The sequence below is a fragment of the Coniophora puteana genome (genome assembly GCF_000271625.1).
Source record: "Coniophora puteana RWD-64-598 SS2 unplaced genomic scaffold CONPUscaffold_14, whole genome shotgun sequence".
In the NCBI taxonomy this organism is placed as follows: Eukaryota; Fungi; Basidiomycota; class Agaricomycetes; order Boletales; family Coniophoraceae; genus Coniophora; species Coniophora puteana.
The window spans coordinates 576,774-592,953 of NW_006913066.1; the positions used below are offsets into that span (position 1 = coordinate 576,774).

At 57.7% G+C, this 16,180-nt stretch overlaps 5 protein-coding genes across 5 annotated transcripts; 3 read left to right on the forward strand and 2 right to left on the reverse strand.

Moving 5' to 3' along the window:
* Positions 1-3,734: 3,734 nt before the first annotated feature.
* CONPUDRAFT_130825 (uncharacterized protein) lies at positions 3,735-6,415 on the reverse strand. The gene is made up of 7 exons (XM_007775345.1): positions 6,058-6,415; positions 5,774-5,955; positions 5,190-5,681; positions 4,622-5,111; positions 4,330-4,557; positions 3,963-4,253; positions 3,735-3,881 (listed from the first exon to the last, which is right to left on the reverse strand). Exons 1-7 carry the CDS (start codon positions 6,332-6,334, stop codon positions 3,853-3,855), a joined length of 1,989 nt encoding a protein of 662 aa, XP_007773535.1. The 5' UTR covers positions 6,335-6,415; the 3' UTR covers positions 3,735-3,852.
* Positions 6,416-6,629: 214 nt separating this feature from the next.
* On the reverse strand, positions 6,630-8,477 carry CONPUDRAFT_168857 (uncharacterized protein). Its single transcript, XM_007775346.1, has 5 exons — positions 8,325-8,477; positions 8,182-8,270; positions 7,982-8,124; positions 7,637-7,904; positions 6,630-7,577 (listed from the first exon to the last, which is right to left on the reverse strand). Exons 1-5 carry the CDS (start codon positions 8,430-8,432, stop codon positions 6,773-6,775), a joined length of 1,413 nt encoding a protein of 470 aa, XP_007773536.1. The 5' UTR covers positions 8,433-8,477; the 3' UTR covers positions 6,630-6,772.
* Positions 8,478-8,740: 263 nt separating this feature from the next.
* On the forward strand, positions 8,741-11,757 carry CONPUDRAFT_130827 (vesicular-fusion protein SEC18). The gene is made up of 10 exons (XM_007775347.1): positions 8,741-8,892; positions 8,942-9,064; positions 9,122-9,619; positions 9,679-9,836; positions 9,902-10,074; positions 10,143-10,277; positions 10,337-10,804; positions 10,863-11,145; positions 11,211-11,290; positions 11,340-11,757. The coding sequence occupies exons 1-10, from the start codon at positions 8,888-8,890 to the stop codon at positions 11,685-11,687; spliced, it is 2,271 nt and encodes a 756-aa protein (XP_007773537.1). The 5' UTR covers positions 8,741-8,887; the 3' UTR covers positions 11,688-11,757.
* Positions 11,758-11,915: 158 nt separating this feature from the next.
* Positions 11,916-13,474, forward strand: CONPUDRAFT_111144 (uncharacterized protein). The gene is made up of 5 exons (XM_007775348.1): positions 11,916-12,131; positions 12,233-12,357; positions 12,488-12,868; positions 12,953-13,023; positions 13,095-13,474. The coding sequence occupies exons 1-5, from the start codon at positions 11,989-11,991 to the stop codon at positions 13,200-13,202; spliced, it is 828 nt and encodes a 275-aa protein (XP_007773538.1). The 5' UTR covers positions 11,916-11,988; the 3' UTR covers positions 13,203-13,474.
* A 153-nt stretch (positions 13,475-13,627) lies between these two features.
* CONPUDRAFT_139695 (NAD(P)-binding protein) lies at positions 13,628-16,078 on the forward strand. The gene is made up of 9 exons (XM_007775349.1): positions 13,628-14,156; positions 14,233-14,262; positions 14,331-14,348; positions 14,424-14,488; positions 14,556-14,762; positions 14,875-15,130; positions 15,317-15,400; positions 15,494-15,552; positions 15,623-16,078. The coding sequence occupies exons 1-9, from the start codon at positions 13,815-13,817 to the stop codon at positions 15,654-15,656; spliced, it is 1,095 nt and encodes a 364-aa protein (XP_007773539.1). The 5' UTR covers positions 13,628-13,814; the 3' UTR covers positions 15,657-16,078.
* Positions 16,079-16,180: the final 102 nt, after the last annotated feature.

The following is a 16,180-nucleotide window of genomic DNA, read 5'->3' on the forward strand; positions in this document are numbered from 1 at the left end:
GCTGGGTCGCCCCCAAGCCAACTCTCACCCTCACTTCCTACTTTTGCTGACGTGCGTCAGAGCTCCCAGGTAGCAATGTCTCTCTAGGCTACTACGCGCTCGGACGATCCATACTTTGCCGCTCCCAAGGGAAGTATTGGCGTACACGGCGTGGGGCCTCCGTTGGATCTCGCTCTGTGCTGGCTCTCATCTCAAGCACATGGCACGTTCTTGAGGGAGCTGCAAGACGATGAAGATACGAAACAACACATAATAGAGGTTCAGAGAAAAGTTTATCACGTATGTAAAGGAACTTAGAACTCGAACGCGTGTACAGTATAGCTGAAGTGGACATACAGATTGCGCTCTACCCCTGCATGCGGACATTCACTTTCACTGAGTGAGGCAAATCACGGCTCGACGCACCAATCATTAACTTATCTTACTGCAGGTATCTGTGTCTAGCTATCAACTATATGGTGTAGATCAAATGATGGCATAGCTTTGAAGGTACGCCGCACGAAAATCAGCATACTTCTTACGCCAACCCGGAGGAGATATGTCCCCCCACCTCACTTAGGTATAGTAGTCCCATGTGAGCTCCAGCGGGGCAAACATACGCAGTAGCACACGTAATCTACAAGCCAGTTGCTGCTTGACGTGCTACTGGCACTTTCACCTTCAACATGGGTGGAAGGCGGGAGGGCGCGGTTTGATCCAGACGGCGAAAGACTGGATGAGCTATCATCAGCTTCAGACTGGAGCCGGTGACGGTCCTGCGCGCGGTTACCGTGCCCTCCTGCTGCAAGCACACGCTGATCATATTTATGTTTGATTTTGACCCAATTTTGAGTAAAACACGATACTCACGTCTTTTGCTCGACCAACGCTCACGAGCTGGAACGCCCGTGATATTCCGCGACGTTCACCTGGCGGCTCGGATGTACTAGCCCGAGTTAGTCTAAGGCGAGAGGAAAACCGGGCTATGAGTCCTGCGCCCTGATTGATCTTGTCGGGGTCCTTCCTTCCTTTGCGAACGTGTTGTGGATGCGTGCCGTTATTATTAGCCTGAGCTTTCTTCTGAGTAGAGCGTCCTAGTGGAAGGGGTAGCTAAGGGGATCGTTAGTCTCGGAGGCTTGGAAAAGGTTATATGGTTGCCTAAACGCACATTCAAGATTGAATCATCGTCCCAATCGGCTAGACCCCTTGGCTGACGTGAAGCAGCCGTACGTGATCCCTATGAGACCGCGGAAAAAACTTGAGCAGAACCCAGGAAAAGAAACAGACTTCACGTACGTTTTCCGGCTCGATAGTCGAGTGGTCATCAGAGTCATCTCTAGGCGGAAGTATCCTTCCTGTATTGGCATCAAGCACCTGTAACCCCCCACTCTCAAGTCCGACAACAATCTTGTCTCCTGCCGGCACAAAAGCGACTGCTATGGCCGAAACAACTCCCGTGATGCGCCAGAGCCGTTTCCCGCTAGCCACATCCAGCATCTCGAGCCCGGAGTCAGCCATGCCTTCCACCCAGTCGCGGATGAATGATTGACCATCCGGAGATACTACACCCAAGCCATATTTCGTCGCTGACACGGGGTAGTTGAAAGCTTTCTCGCCCGTCGAAATGTCCCAGACCCTCACGTTGAATTCTTGGCAGGTGTCGAGCACGCGCCGGCCATCCGGGAAGAAAAAGAGGGACCCATCGTTCATTGAGCGTGCTGACCCTGGAAATCGGACAGTAACATCCGTCGTGAGGGTGTCACAAACGAAGACGTCTCCCGTATTTCCACCCGCGTAAGCAAAGTGTGTCCCGTCTGGCGAGAAAGCGACATCCATGACTCCATCCACCGCCAAACGCCTGAACTTCCGATCACCCAACACGTTGTACACCAGATGAACGGCTTCGTTGAGCACGATGGCAAGAGTGGAGCTGTCAGGAGAGAAGACTATCTTCTTGGTTATAACGTCGGAGGAGAATAGGGGAGACGGATACTCCTCGCCGGTGTTTGCGTTCAGGAGAGCGACACATCCAATGCGCCCCGTAGGTCCAGCTGCTAATAGTGTCCCATCTCCAGAAAGTGATGTGACACAGCCGCCCTGAAACAATATTTGCTTGACCTGTTTTCCTGTTTGCGTATCCCATATGCGAATGTAGTCATCACAGTGGGCACTGCTAATGAAGCGTCGGCCGTCCGGGAACACGTGCACAGTTCTGACACTACCACTGCGGTAGGGGTGTCGTAGAGGAGAAGGATGAACTTTCTCCTGTGGCGCCTGGAAAGTGCAGGCGTGATTAGATAACGCACGAACTGATAGGATGGACATACAGATGAGAGTACGACCTGCCGGGTATGAAGGTCCCAGAAGTGAATGTCTCCTTCCGAGTCGACGCATGCAACACTGTCTTTTGATGGAGAACAAGCAATCGCTATCAAGGGCACGAATGACCTGTGCTCCAGCGGTTCCATCACCCTCTCTCCCGTGGAGGCGTCCCATATGCACAGCGTACTCTCCAATGAGCCCTCGATAACCCACTTTCCGTCGCGCGAGAAACAGATACATGATGTATTTCCCGGATGCCTGTGAAGTGCCCCGTGCAGCGCATTCCCCATTTCTGTGTCCCAGATCTGGGATCCACCTGGCGAAATTGGTCCAGCAAGAGCACCGCCGTCAGGAGAGCAGATATACGGCAATCTATGAGGAAAGGAAGACGAGGGAAACGCCAGTGATAGACTGAAGGACGTCTGCTGATGTCCCTCCATGTCGGAGCTGCGCACTTCTAGTGATGCGTTGCCTGCGCGAGTCTCGTCGTAGTATGCATACAAGAGTCGTTGGCCATCGGACGTAAAGCCAAGAACAGATGCAAGCCGACAGCCGTCGCTCATCGTTGCTACATCCAAAACCAACTGCCCTGATGCCGCACTCTGCACGACGATACACAGAGGTGTCATAACGGCAATGAGACTGTCATCCGGGGAGAAAGCCACTCGGTAATGGCGTCCATCAACGCTGCCGTCGCTTTGGTAGCTCGTTTCAAGATACCCTTTGCGATCTGTTTCCTTTTCGTCGTGAACCACGTCCCAGATAACTACTTGGGCACGCTGGAGGTTGTACAATATGGAGCATATGGCGGCTAGCTGGCGTCCGGAGTGAGAGAACGACAGCCAGAGGGCTGGATGATTAGGCTTCAGCATCTGGATATGCGTGCCCGTCCCGGCGCTCCACAGATTTACGTCTGTATATTGGGACCCAGCCGCAAACATCTCGCCGTCTGGAGAGTAGTCTATGCAAGAGAAAACATTCTTGACGGGCAGAGGCTCCTCGCGCGAGTCCGCTTGTACATCATCGGACATAAGTGGGTGGTTCGACTTGTGGTGGAAGGCCGAGAGTGTACGAGCAAAGACAATAGGGATCCTGTAGGCGGATGACGATGGTGATAGTGCATGGTACTGGCAGGGGGAGCGCTTAAAGGTGGCCCGTGCACCTGTGGGTCCAACTTCGCACCGCAGAAAATAATTCGGCAAATGCCGGCTTGACGGTCGGCAGCCTCCATCCCTCTGAGCACGAGTCACTGACTCGAAACTCGCTAACATATTAGAATCATAACTCAGAGATGGACGAAATCACGAGGCATATATTGATTTTTGAAAAGGCCTCTCTATGGGATGGCTTGGGAACAACGACTCTGACCCAACAGACCGCCCAGCAACTTCACGTTTACGGCGTCGAAACGCAACGAGAAATTTCGACCAGAGATTATCAGCAGCATTGCAATTAAGCAGTAACACTACGGCTGGAGAAACACCGCTACAAAGGCTCTCCCACAAAGGACATCCGTGTAAACCAACACAGCACCCCATTCGCCAAGCACGGCTACCAGTCCCCATCGAACCCCACGAAACCTAAGAAAGAAAGAAAGAGAAAAAAACAAACAAAGCCATCAGCTCGCCACGCATGATCACCAAGAAGACCCCGCAACCCACCAGTAAGCAAAAACACATGAAAATACCGCTTCTTCTCCAGATTCGAGCACCAGTTCCACGCGCTCGTCAGCCGCCCGTCGATGCACGACCCCGCGTCAAAAAAGTTGTCCGCGCCCGAGCCGTCGAATCCGTGCCTGAAGAAGTCGCCCAGGATCTCGCGCGCGCACGCCTCGGGCGACCCGAACTCGTCCTCGATGTACGACCGCAGCGCGGGCACGTCGGCGAGCGCTGGGATCTGCGCGAGCGTGTTGCAGATGGGCAGGAGGATGCGGTAGATCTGCGAGTATTTGTCTGTGGGAGGATACACGATGTCGTGTGAATAGCCGCGCGCGCGAGCACGAGGATTGGTGCATGGATGGAGACTGACCGATGAACATGAGCGCGTTGGGCACGTTGTGGTCGCCCATGTGGATGGCGGAGGAGCCGACCCAGGAGCCGACGCTCTGCTGCGCCTTGTCGAGAATGGCATGCATCATGCGCGAGGTCTTCGGCGCGGCTTGTACGCGGTTCAGGCCCTGTCCAGTGTCGCGCAGGCGGTAAGGGACGTTCTCGGAGAGCAGATCCTGCTCGGCCAGCGACCACAGTCTGAACATATCTAACATTGTCAATCAGCAAACGAGCGGGGAGTTAGTGGCATTAGAGAAAACACCGCGACGCACCGTGCAGAATCTCCCTCCACAGCGTCAGACTCTGCAGCACATACGCATACTGCCGCGCATGGTCATGGCTCAGCCGCGCCCCGCCCTTCCCGCTCCTAATCGCCAAGCTCGCCTTCCCACTCGTCGCCTGCGTTGGATGAAAGTGCTCCTTCAGATACTCAATCATCCTCTCACACGGGTCGCGATTCGTCCTCAAAAACGCGTGGTTGTCCCCAATACTGTACAAACACTGCTTGACCTTCTCCTCGTCGAGCCCGTCGCGGGCGTAGCGCGCACCGAGCGTCTCGATCGCGCGCTCCTTGATGCGGATCTCTTTTTGGACGTCGCGCCGCGTGCGGCCCTCGGCGTAGATCTCGCGCGTCGCGGCGAGGATGAGGTCGTCCGTGAGCAGCGCGAGCGCGCCGTGCTCCTCGAGGACGCTGTACACCGTCTTGATCGGCTTCACGCACGAGAAGCTGAGCAGGTCCTTCACCTCGGGCGTTTGGCTGTCCTGCGTCGCACAGCGCGTGTGTCCGGGTCAGCAGCGATACTACACGCATGTGAGCGAGCGGGAAGCGGCGCGGCGCACCTGAAGAAGGTATATCAGCTTCCCATACGTCGTCCGCATCTTATCCGGGTTCATAATCTTGTGCCGCCTCCCCAGCTCGAATATCTGCTGATAAAACACATCGTTGCTCGCAAAATCGCGGTCCTGGAACAGCTCCTGCCCCGCCTTGTAGTCTGCGCTGAGCACCAACCCCGACAGGATCGCGCACAGCTCGCGGATCTGCTGCACGATCCGCTTGGCCTTGCTCAGCCCGAAGCCGAGGGTGTCGATCCGGTCCGTGTACTCGCTGACCTGCAGCGCGGCCTCGAGCAGGCGCAGGAACTTGCGCTCGGAGAGCGTTAACCGCAGGGGGATGTATTTCGCGCGCTCGAGGAACCAGTCGCCCGCTTTGCCAGCGTCTGCACCGGCCGAGGGCTGTGGGCTGAGAACGGCGGTGCTGGTGCTTGCGGCGGGTGGCTGGGATACCAGCATCTCGAGTTCCTCGTCCGAGTTCATCGCGATGTCTTCTCCATTCTGTACGCGATAGAGCAGAGTAGTAGAGCGGCACGGCAAAAACGCGATCAAGTCAGCCCTTCAGACAACAAGGAATGAGAAAGAACCAGCACCACACGCACCTCCTTATCCTCCCCTCCCCCAACCTCCGTCTTCGCCTTCTTGCGCGCAGGCTCCTCGTACTCGAGCGCCTTGGTCGCGTGCGCCTTGCGCGTTCCTTTCCTGTGCAGCGCCGCGAAGCACACCTCGCAGAACCTCTCCGCGCACGCCTCGCAGTGCAGCTGCGCGGGCTGATCTGTCCAAGCCAATCCAATCCCAAATCGCATGTCACGAATCGCACACAAAACCTCAGATCAACCACTGCCCCCAGCAAAAAGCAAAGACGAAACAAACGCACCCTCACACTCAACACAAAACCCCTCAGGCGCGACATGCTCCGTGCCCTCCTCGTCCCACCCCGCCGCCGGCACACTGCCGCTGGCATCGAGCTGCTCCTGGTACTTGGGGTGCTCGACCGTGTCGTGGTTCTCGCCTAGGATGTTCTGGAGCGAGAACGCCGACGCCGATGCCGATGCCGAAGCTGATACTGAAGTTGAAGCTGACGCGTCGCGCTGGGTGGCGGAATCGCCATCTAGACTTGCTGCTGCTGCGATGCTGGGCGACGAGCCTGCCATGGTCACGTCTATCTGTTGCAGCGGTCTATCCAAGAGAGACTTTTGTTTAAGAGAGAAGAGAGGGCTGATGTCGAGGAAAAGAAAGGGATGTTGTTTATCTGCGTGTGAGCGCGTTGGATAATTTAAATTGTATTACCCCGAGGATTGCGGCAGACGCGTGGCTCGATCCGATCGAGGTTCCGTTCCGAGCAGACCGCAAAAAGAAAGCCCCCGCTTAGACTTGCTCGCACCAGCTTGTCAACTAGACTCCGACTCGCAAAAAACCAGCGGTAAAAGGTGTATAACCGCCAACACTGGAACAGTACTTAGTCAAACAATATGTAAATAACGTACACTAAAAACCCGCGTGAAAGCCATAACTCGAGTCTATGCAAATGGTATATGCACCGTATCATGCACCTTGAAATGTCCGCGTCAACGTTCTCAAAGTCCGCGCCCTCACGACCCCACGCGCTTCACCGCCGGACTCCGCCACGCCTCCTCCACGTCCTCCTTCCGCGCGCCCATCCGGCGGCCAGTCCACTCGTCCTCGCCGACACGGTTCGCCCAGTCATCCACGTCGTCTTGCGCGGCCCTCCCAGCTTGGCCATTGGATCCCTCCTGCGCCATCAAAACGCCGGCGGCACCCGCCGAGCCAGGCGACAGACGCCCGACGTCCATCCGCACCACCGCAGACAGCCGCTTCGCCGCCGCCGCCGGATCACCCGTCGCAGGCGTAACAACATTCTCCGCCGGCGTATGTGCAATACACTCAAAGTCCAGCGCAGGCGGGGGCGCCTGCTTATACCGGTGTCGCGACGCCGGAGAGTGGTGACTTATCCTCGACGACGAAGACGACGACGAGACGCTGCCCTCGGGTGGGTATTCGTGCTGTGCGTCCGCGGCGGACACTTCCGTCTTGGAAGGGCGGGAGGAGATGGAGCGCGGGGTGGTGGGGCCGCTGGGGATGGACTTTGTATCGGATGCGGAGCCGACGACGGTCTTGAGATCGTCGCGCGAGGTGACGCGTGAGGTAGAAGCAGAGACAGGCGGGGGAGCCTCGAGATCGTGACGATGGTCGTATCCATGGTCGTCGTCGTCATCGTCATCGTCAGAGTGCGCGCGGAAGAGCGGCTCGCGGTCGCGCTCGTCGCTCGTGCGGCGGGACGTGGGGAGGGTGAGGTTCGTCGCGGAGGCTTTGACGATGGAGTCGATGAGCCAGAACTGGAGGATGTTCATCAAGATCGGGAAGAGGCCCATGACACTGCGTTCAAACAGCATGAAATTCTTGCAGTAAGAGTTAGAGTCTGAAAGGGTACGCACAAGATGACCTGGAACGTCTCGCCGGATCCAATCTCGGTCCAGCTCAGCAACCAGTCGCCGACCTTGGAGATACCGGGCCACACGGCGAAGAGGCCAATGACGCTCAGCTTCATCGCGGAGAGAGCAACGACGTAGACTGCGGCCTGGCGGAGCCAAAACGAGTAGGAAGGCGGATCACCGTACTTGCCGGACTCGAAGCCAGTAAGATGGAGCTTCTCGTTGAGGACATAGGCAAAGACATGGAGAAAGACATATATGAGCCCCACGCCTGCAAGCCAGAACCGGGGTCAGCCCACACAGTCAAACGGTGTGTCTCCGCATCACGGCGTCACAGAGCGTACTCGCCTAATGTGGTATCGACAAGGATGTTGAGGAAGTAGAAGGTGCACGCGTTTCCCGCCGATACATGTGAGCTGACGTCCGAAATGAGGACGTTTACGCCGTGTATGAACGCCTGGCCAAAGAGCTGCTTGGATACGTCGAATAGCCTGAAAGACGACGGGGTAAGCGGGGATGACGACGGTGCGAACGTTAGGGAGCCCCACCAGATTCGCCAGGGCCGCTTTGGGGACTCGCGATTGCGCTTGTAGAGGAGGGAGAGGAGGACGAGGACGGCCATGAGGGCCTGCACGATCTGCAAAGTGGCATTGAGGAGTTTTGATTGGGGCTAGGTAGGATGGTTGCGCACCAGAGCTGTGGGTCCCATGAGACGACATGATTTTTTGTCGAGGGGAATGTCGGGATACGGGCTTGTGCTGTTTCCATCGTCTTCAAATATGAGGATGGGGCCGTGCATGGTGGGGGAATGGGACAAAGGGGGACCGGGGAGGAGACGAGGTGCATGAGGTGAACCGAGTCGGGTCAGCTTTGGTGTGGAGCACTGTTAGCCGAGAACTGGACATACCCGATATGGAAACCCACGCGACAAGGGCACTGCTGCTGCTGCTGACGACGAAACACGTCTTCGACACCCATCTTGTCTTTCTCGCGGACATACATATATCCACCTAATCTGCAGGACAGAATCTGTCAAACATACCAGGAGACATGAGCGGCTTTTTCAGATCCAACAACCCCCAGCCACCTCCTCAGCAGCCATACTCGCGCTTGCCCCAGGATGGACGCGGCAGACCCTCACCAGGCGCGCACTACAACGACCCGTCTCGGGATCTCTTTGAGAAACGCTCGAACGAACAAAGGGGCTATGGCGATCGCAGGCCACCACCCCCATCACAGCAGCGCGGAGGGGACATGCGGTTCGTCTATGACGCATGCATATATGCACATACTGACGACTCTGGATAGTTATGCCATCGTCTCGATGCCTAACGAGGCCCTCGCCTTCTCCAACCGCGTCGTCGTGAACCCCTCCGATTTTCCCTCTGGCCAGCACGTCCTCGTCAAGCGGGACTTTCCCATGACCACCCTGTACGTCTCCTCTCCACCCCACATCCCACATCCCACAACTAACACACACCCCACCAGCCACGACAACACCGGCAAAATCGCCCCGGGCACAATCGCCGTCTCCCAAGGGCACCGCGAATGGATCGGCCTCTCCCTCGTCGGCGACAGCGCCCCCATCGACGCCCTCCCCGCCCCGCCACACTCCGCCGCCCCGCCCTTCCTCGAGTCGCTCGACCTCACCGTCGGCTTCATCCGCAAGAACTACGACGCGGGCGGCAAGCCCTTCAGCGCGGACGACATGACCAAGACCTTCCTCCGCGCGTACGCCGGCGTCGTCTTCGCGCCCGGCGAGATTCTGACGTTCGAGTTCCACGGCGAGAAGCTGCGGCTGCAGGTCGTGGGTGTGCGCGGGCTGGAGCTCGCGGATGAGCAGCAGCTCGGGAGGGGTGGGGGTGGGGGCGGTGGGGGTGGGGCGTCGGGAGCGGGAGGGCAGATGGGCATTTTGATGGAGAAGACGGATGTGACGATGATGAAGGCGGGGGACAGTCCGATTGTCATCAAGTCGAGCGCGAGGAAGTATGTGTTGTCCTTTTGGCGCCAGCCTAGATGTGTGAATGCTAACCGGAAGCTCCAAGGGCAGCGTCGAACGCGATCATCGCTCCCAACTTCAAGTTCGAGGAGATGGGCATCGGCGGTCTCGACGACGAGTTCGGCTCCATCTTCCGCCGCGCCTTCGCCTCGCGCGTCTTCCCCCCTGCACTCGTCGAGAAGCTCGGTATTCAGCATGTCAAGGGTACGTTACACCAGCTTATACGTGTAACTTGTAATACTCTGGGAAGCTCACATAGCCGTCGCCAGGTATCCTCCTGCACGGTCCCCCGGGAACCGGGAAGACGCTCATCGCGCGTCAGATCGGCAAGATGCTGAACGCGCGCGAGCCCAAGATCGTCAACGGCCCCGAGATTCTAAACAAGTACGTCGGTGCGTCGGAGGAGAACATCAGGAAGCTGTTCGCGGATGCCGAGAAAGAGGTGTGTGTGCCCGCCCTCCTTCCTTCCGTATGTTAGCGCAGAGCTGATGGCGGTGTGTGGGGTTGTAGTACAAGGAGAAGGGCGAGGAGAGCGGGCTGCATATTATCATATTCGACGAGATGGATGCTATATTCAAGCAGCGCGGCTCGACGAACAGCGGGACGGGTGTCGGGGACACCGTCGTCAACCAGCTTCTGTCCAAGGTAAGACACCTGCACCAGAATATATCCTAGCACGGATAGCTGACACACGATGACCACAGCTGGACGGTGTGGACCAGCTGAACAACATCCTCGTGATCGGCATGACGAACCGCATGGACATGATCGACGAGGCCGTGCTGCGCCCCGGGCGGCTCGAGGTGCACATGGAGATCTCCCTCCCCGACGCACGCGGGCGGCACCAGATCCTGCGCATCCACACGACGAAGATGCGCACGAACAGGGTCATGGCGGACGACGTCGACCTGCCCCTGCTCGCGGACAAGGCGAAGAACTTTTCGGGCGCGGAGATCGAGGGCCTCGTGAAGAGCGCGACGTCGTTTGCGTTTAATAGGCATATCAAGGTCGGGACGATGGCGGGGATCGGGGAGGACGTGGAGGATCTGAAGGTGTGTATGGCGGACTTTGAGTGTGCGCTGGAGGAGGTGCATCCGGCGTTTGGCGTGTCGGAGGAGGAGCTGGAGGAGGTGACGCAGAACGGGATGATTCCGTATGCGCCGATCGTGCAGGTGAGCCCGGCTCTCCGCGTTGTGTGAATGAACATGATGAACCCGTGTGCGACTTCAGGACCTGCTCGACAGGGGGCACCTGTTCGTGAAGCAGGTGAGCACGTCGACGCGCACGCCGCTCGTGAGCGTGCTGCTGCACGGGCCGCCCGGGTCGGGGAAGACGGTGCTGGCGGCGACGATCGCGCAGACGTCGGCGTACCCGTTCATCAAGCTCATCTCGCCCGACCGCATGGTCGGCTTCTCGGAGGCGCAGAAGATCCAGGCGATCAGCAAGACGTTTGCGGACAGCTATAAGAGCCCGCTCAGCGTGATTGTGGTGGATAATCTGGAGCGGCTGCTTGGTGAGCTTTTGGTTTTCTTGTTTCGTGAGGGGCGTGTTTTTTTTGATGGGTGGTGGTATGATCAGATTGGACGTCGATCGGGCCGCGGTTCTCGAACTCGGTGCTGCAGACGCTGCTCGTGCTCATCGCGCGCAAGCCGCCCAAGGTAAGACATTTCCTCTATATCATACTAACCGCACTCATAATCAACCCAGGGCCGCCGGCTGCTCGTCATCGCCACGACGTCGCTCCGACCGCTGCTCACCGAGCTCGGGCTCGCAGACGCGTTCGACACGGAGATGCGCGTGCCGCCGATCTCGAACCTCGCCGCGCTCGAGGCGGTGCTGCGGGATGTGCAGCTGTTCCCCGACGAGGAGGGTCTGCGGGGTCTGCTGGGGTGGCTTGCGGACGCGGGATTCGCACGGACGGAGGAGGGGGAGGAGGGGGCGCAGGTGAAGATGCAGGTGGGGATTAAGAAGCTGTTGAGTTTGGTGGAGATGGCGAGGCAGGAGCCGGATAGTGCGGGGGTGCGGTTGATGAATGGGCTTATGGGGCTGCAGTAGGCTGGGGCTTGGAGGGTTTGAGATGTGGTTGTGGGATTTGTATAATAGACGGCAACGATGATACATGTGTACTATGGATACGGATAGGTCGAGTGCTTGAGCTGGGGGCGTCACTGTAAAGCGAGTACTAGGATATGTCGAAATGGAGTGCGCCGGATTCGCACGCGGGTCCACATATGGGCTTGGGGTAATAAGACCAACATGAGTGACACCCTCGACGCTCCCCCTCCCCACCTGACCCCTTTCCACGACCACCGTCCACACCCGCCGCTTCTTGTACATACCTCTCGACAGCGCGATCATGTCAGACAGTACAGCCAACGACCACACCGACATCGCCATGACCGAGAGCCCGCCCCCTGTTCCGCCCCTGCCCCGCTCCGCATCGAACCCGAAACCGAAGGGCATCCTTAAGAACGCCTCTGTGCCGGGCCAGAATCAGCAGTGCGTTTCTCTGTATCTTGCATCGCATCGCTCCTTCACTGCGATGTTGTGATTGAACCGAGGCTTACGATGGACTGCGTTTGCTATTGGCACGTTTGCAGCAGCCTGCAGTGGGACGAGGAGAACCTCGCGCTGACGGAGATCCAGAAAGACAGTCTGATGAAGATCACGGAGCCCAAGACGCCGTTTGTGAGGTATAACGCGGAGCTGGATCAGGTCGAGGGCGGTGCGTCTATCGCTGTTATTTATCTCAGTCTGTTTCCTTGAGTCGTGCTGTCTCCTAGCCGCACGCATACATCCACTCTTCGCTCTCGCAACGTCATTTTACTGACATTGACCATGCCCTGCACAAACAGACATCCCAGAGCTCCACCTCGGGCACAACCGCGTCAGCTCGCCGACCAACTCGACCACATCTGTGGGTGCGCCTACGCCTGCGCCCGTCGCCGCCGTCGCCACCGCAGCAGCAGCAGCAGCAGCAGCGCGCTCGCCCTCGCCGACGGGCGCGGACACCTCGGGCCCGTCGTCGCGGCGCACGTCGCTCTCGAGTGTGCCCGCGAGCGCGGGCGGCCGTTCGGGCGGGAGCACGACGAGCAGCCGGAGCACGAGCTTCAGTCTGCCGCATGAGGCTAGGGGCGATATTCACGATCACGACCACGACGTGGGTGTGGTCGTGGGCGCGGGCGGGATGGATCCGGGGGAGGAGGTCGAGCTGGATGAGGAGATGGATGAGGAAGGTGGGTTGGGTTGCTTTGATTGATCTCGATTATGTGGCTGATCCGAGCGCTTTCTCTCTGATGCGTGCGACGTGTTATGTACAGCGGCTGCGAAGCACGCTGCGTTTGTGCGTGCGCGGGGGAGACACTATTCGAATGAGGCCGAGGCTATGAAGGTGCGTCCGAGTTGTCTTGCCCGTCTGCCTCAGCGATCTGACACAGACACTTTTTGTATTCTACGCTACAGCTGGCTGCGAAGCTGATGGAGATGGAGGACGACGTGGAGGAGACCAACGACGGCGCGTCGCAGGCGGGCGAGCCTGCCGTGATCAACGGTGTCGTGCACGGCGATTAGACGCTATTGGCGTTGTGCTTCCTCCCTCGCGGAGCGCGGTCTGTGATACTCATATACGTGATGACGGGTGCCGACGTTAGAATGGGTTACGGTGGGGTGACTTGATCGTGAATACGGAGGATTTCCAATCGATGTAATGTACATTGTATGTATGAGCCGATGTCGATGGTGATGATGGTGTCGAGGTTACTGCAGTGGGTACGGGTGTGCATTTTTGCCTGTCTAGTCGACTCTTACATTGTTGTAGTTGTGTAATACCTTTTTGAACTGTCAAGGACGTTGACCTTGCTCTTGAGGCGCTGAAGGGACCGTTATCCGGTGGCTACTTTCTTTCCTACATCTACACAAAACAGATGCTGACACCTTCGTCAACCCTTGCAATGAGGGTGCAAGTATTGGTTGGGTGGTGACAAGGTGTTATGTATGCTCGGACCGATGTGGCAATGATCGGCGTCGATCACTCCAAAATTTACAGGGGCAGGGAGCGCTTTGTCGCTCTTTGCTGCTGTCATTACACACCTCTGACTCGTTTCCCCCGGACACAGGACCACACAGCCTTTCTCTGCGATTCGCGATATCCTCAGTGCACAAGTACACAACACTATCACTGCAATGGCGGGCAACGCAGAAGGCAAAGGCATCCTCGTCAAAGCGGACAGCATCGCGCAGGCGTTCCGCGCCGAGGTGCAGACCGCGCTCGCTGGGGGGCGGCGCCCGCTCACGCTCGTGGGTGTGCTGGGGACTGCGTCTGCGCCGAGCGCGTTTTATGCCGAGTTCACGCGGCGCCAGTGCGAGGAGTTTGGGATCCGGTTTGAGCTGAGGAGGGTGGGGGCTGCGCTTGATTCGGAGGAGGGCAGGGGCGAGGGAGAAGGCGCCAAGGCGAGTGCGATTGGGGAGGGTGTGGAGGAGGCGATTGTTGAGGCGAATGAGGATGAGGGTGTGGATGGGATTATGGTGAGTCTCTCTGTTCTATGTTTATCGTCACTTGTTGTGGTCGTCCATGATTCTGATGTGCGATGCTGGATCGCAGGTGTATTACCCGATCTTTGGTGGACAGCAGGTCAGGACGAGCTATACGTGTTTCTGGAGGTGTCTTGACGATGCTTTTCGTGTTCGTGGGCGATGCAGGACCACTACTTGCAGCAGGTCAGTCCATCTTATCTTCAATTTTACTAGTCGGCCCGGTCGACCGAGAAATTGACCCCTGTCCTGTCCGCGCAGATCGTCTCCCCGCAGAAGGACGTCGAGGGCCTCAACTTCAAGTTCCACTACAACCTCTACCACAAGTACGCTTGTCCTCTTCCTCCACATACCCGTTTCTTCCAGCTCTTCGCCTGCTCACGAGGACATCAGCATCCGCTTCATCGACCCCAGCACCCTCGCGCCCCCGCCGAACGTCGTCCAGCCAAAGGACGACGTGCCGCCCGCAGGGACGGTCAAGTCCATACTCCCATGCACACCGCTCGCGGTCGTCAAGTGTCTCGAGAGCATCGGGGTGTATAATAAGCTACTGACGTACGGCGATCGCGCGTACGGGAAGACAATCACTGTTATTAACCGGTGCGTCTGGTTGTCCTCTTCCTTCCTTCCTTCCCTTCCCTTTTGCGTTGCAAACCCATGTTCATGGCGCATCGATGCACTTTGACTGACTGAACGACGCGCTGTCGAGCAGCTCAGAGGTCGTCGGCCGCCCGCTCGCGGCGCTCCTCGCGAACGACGGCGCGCGCGTGTTCTCCGTCGACATCGACTCCATCCAGGAGTACACCAAGCGGCCCTCGGCCGATGGAGCTGCCGGTGAGGCAGGGGCAGGGGCAGCCAAGAGGCAGTACCACCCGCGGCACACCGTGCACGCGTGCGCGATGTCGCTCGAGGAGTGTCTCCGCATCTCGGACGTGGTCGTTTCGGCGGTGCCGAGCGCTGCGTATAAGGTGTGTGTTTGTGTGTGTGGTTTCTGCTGTCTTTGGAGCCTGCGTGTGCTGTTGTAAGGTACATTCGGCCTCGGCCTCGGGCTTGGGACCGAGCCCGATCTATGATGGGCTGCGGGGAAGGCCTACGTGGGGAGGGGAGAAGGAGGATGATAAGGCTTTGAGAGCTGAGCTGACTGGTCTTGCAAGGTCCGCACCGACGCGCTCAAGGACGGCTGTATCTGCGTGAACGTGGCTGCTGAGAAGAACTTCGAGGTCAACATCCGGGACAAGGCGAGTGTTCACTCGGTGTAAAGAAATATCCTTGGATGGTCTTGCTGATACTGAGGAATTTCTCAATTGTACGCTGCACGGCACGGCGCACAGGCGTCGATGTACCTCCCCGCGGTCGGAAAGATCACGATCTTGATGCTGCTCAGGAATCTGTGCGTCCTTCCATGGCACAGTAAATTGTGCCTGTACAAAGGCTTCATCGTGTCTAACGCACTTTCTTAGGATCCGGCTCTCCCGGTACAACTCCTCGTCGTAAGCCCAGCTCCCGTATATCCGAACAATGTAGGAAGGGGCCACCGCGATATCAAAAATAGATGGAGCTTGCCATACATACATGGACTGACTCCCAGGAGCTGGAGTACTACATACCGATCCCACATAACTGGCTGATCTCGGGCTTCAACAGGCTTCGGGTGTATAAAATAGACACGCCTTGTGCGGTGTACGCACAGGGTGCCGATGTAATCGTACTTTCTTACTCGACGCGTCCGGGCGCTCCGGAGCCGCTGTCTCACGTTTCACCGCTATCTCTTGGGAGTTCGCGATGAAACACTCGCCAGCGCACTGCGTTTCGTTTTCGCATTTGCGTTGCGTTGTGTCGTTTGCGGCTTTGCGAATCGTCTGGACTGCTGCCAATGTTAAATCTACCATCTGAAATTCATGCGAGCTATACAAGGGAGAAGAACCGCATCCGCCGCGCACGCGTATTACATTTGAGATTGATTAAAGTTTTGAAAAAGAAGCTGTCTAAGACGAGTGGGGGTTTTATGCTGCTGCTGC

What these genes read in the sequence shown, in the direction of transcription:
- CONPUDRAFT_130827 (XM_007775347.1), top strand. An exon ending in TCGCGGATGCCGAGAAAGAG is followed by an intron (nt 10,075 to 10,142) that starts GTGTGTGTGCCC and finishes GTGGGGTTGTAG; the next exon opens with TACAAGGAGAAGGGCGAGGA. An exon ending in TAATCTGGAGCGGCTGCTTG is followed by an intron (nt 11,146 to 11,210) that starts GTGAGCTTTTGG and finishes TGGTATGATCAG; the next exon opens with ATTGGACGTCGATCGGGCCG.
- CONPUDRAFT_130825 (XM_007775345.1), bottom strand. Translation starts at nt 6,334, where the DNA reads ATGGCAGGCTCGTCGCCCAGCATCGCAGCAGCAGCAAGTCTAGATGGC. An exon ending in GTTTTGTGTTGAGTGTGAGG is followed by an intron (nt 5,956 to 6,057) that starts GTGCGTTTGTTT and finishes TGGCTTGGACAG; the next exon opens with ATCAGCCCGCGCAGCTGCAC. An exon ending in GTGGAGGGAGATTCTGCACG is followed by an intron (nt 4,558 to 4,621) that starts GTGCGTCGCGGT and finishes TGACAATGTTAG; the next exon opens with ATATGTTCAGACTGTGGTCG.
- CONPUDRAFT_168857 (XM_007775346.1), bottom strand. Translation starts at nt 8,432, where the DNA reads ATGCACGGCCCCATCCTCATATTTGAAGACGATGGAAACAGCACAAGC. An exon ending in TCATGGGACCCACAGCTCTG is followed by an intron (nt 8,271 to 8,324) that starts GTGCGCAACCAT and finishes GCCACTTTGCAG; the next exon opens with ATCGTGCAGGCCCTCATGGC. An exon ending in AAGCGGCCCTGGCGAATCTG is followed by an intron (nt 8,125 to 8,181) that starts GTGGGGCTCCCT and finishes GTCGTCTTTCAG; the next exon opens with GCTATTCGACGTATCCAAGC.
- CONPUDRAFT_111144 (XM_007775348.1), top strand. Translation starts at nt 11,989, where the DNA reads ATGTCAGACAGTACAGCCAACGACCACACCGACATCGCCATGACCGAG. An exon ending in GTGCCGGGCCAGAATCAGCA is followed by an intron (nt 12,132 to 12,232) that starts GTGCGTTTCTCT and finishes GCACGTTTGCAG; the next exon opens with CAGCCTGCAGTGGGACGAGG. An exon ending in TGAGGAGATGGATGAGGAAG is followed by an intron (nt 12,869 to 12,952) that starts GTGGGTTGGGTT and finishes TGTTATGTACAG; the next exon opens with CGGCTGCGAAGCACGCTGCG.
- CONPUDRAFT_139695 (XM_007775349.1), top strand. Translation starts at nt 13,815, where the DNA reads ATGGCGGGCAACGCAGAAGGCAAAGGCATCCTCGTCAAAGCGGACAGC. An exon ending in CACTACAACCTCTACCACAA is followed by an intron (nt 14,489 to 14,555) that starts GTACGCTTGTCC and finishes CGAGGACATCAG; the next exon opens with CATCCGCTTCATCGACCCCA. An exon ending in TGCCGAGCGCTGCGTATAAG is followed by an intron (nt 15,131 to 15,316) that starts GTGTGTGTTTGT and finishes TGGTCTTGCAAG; the next exon opens with GTCCGCACCGACGCGCTCAA.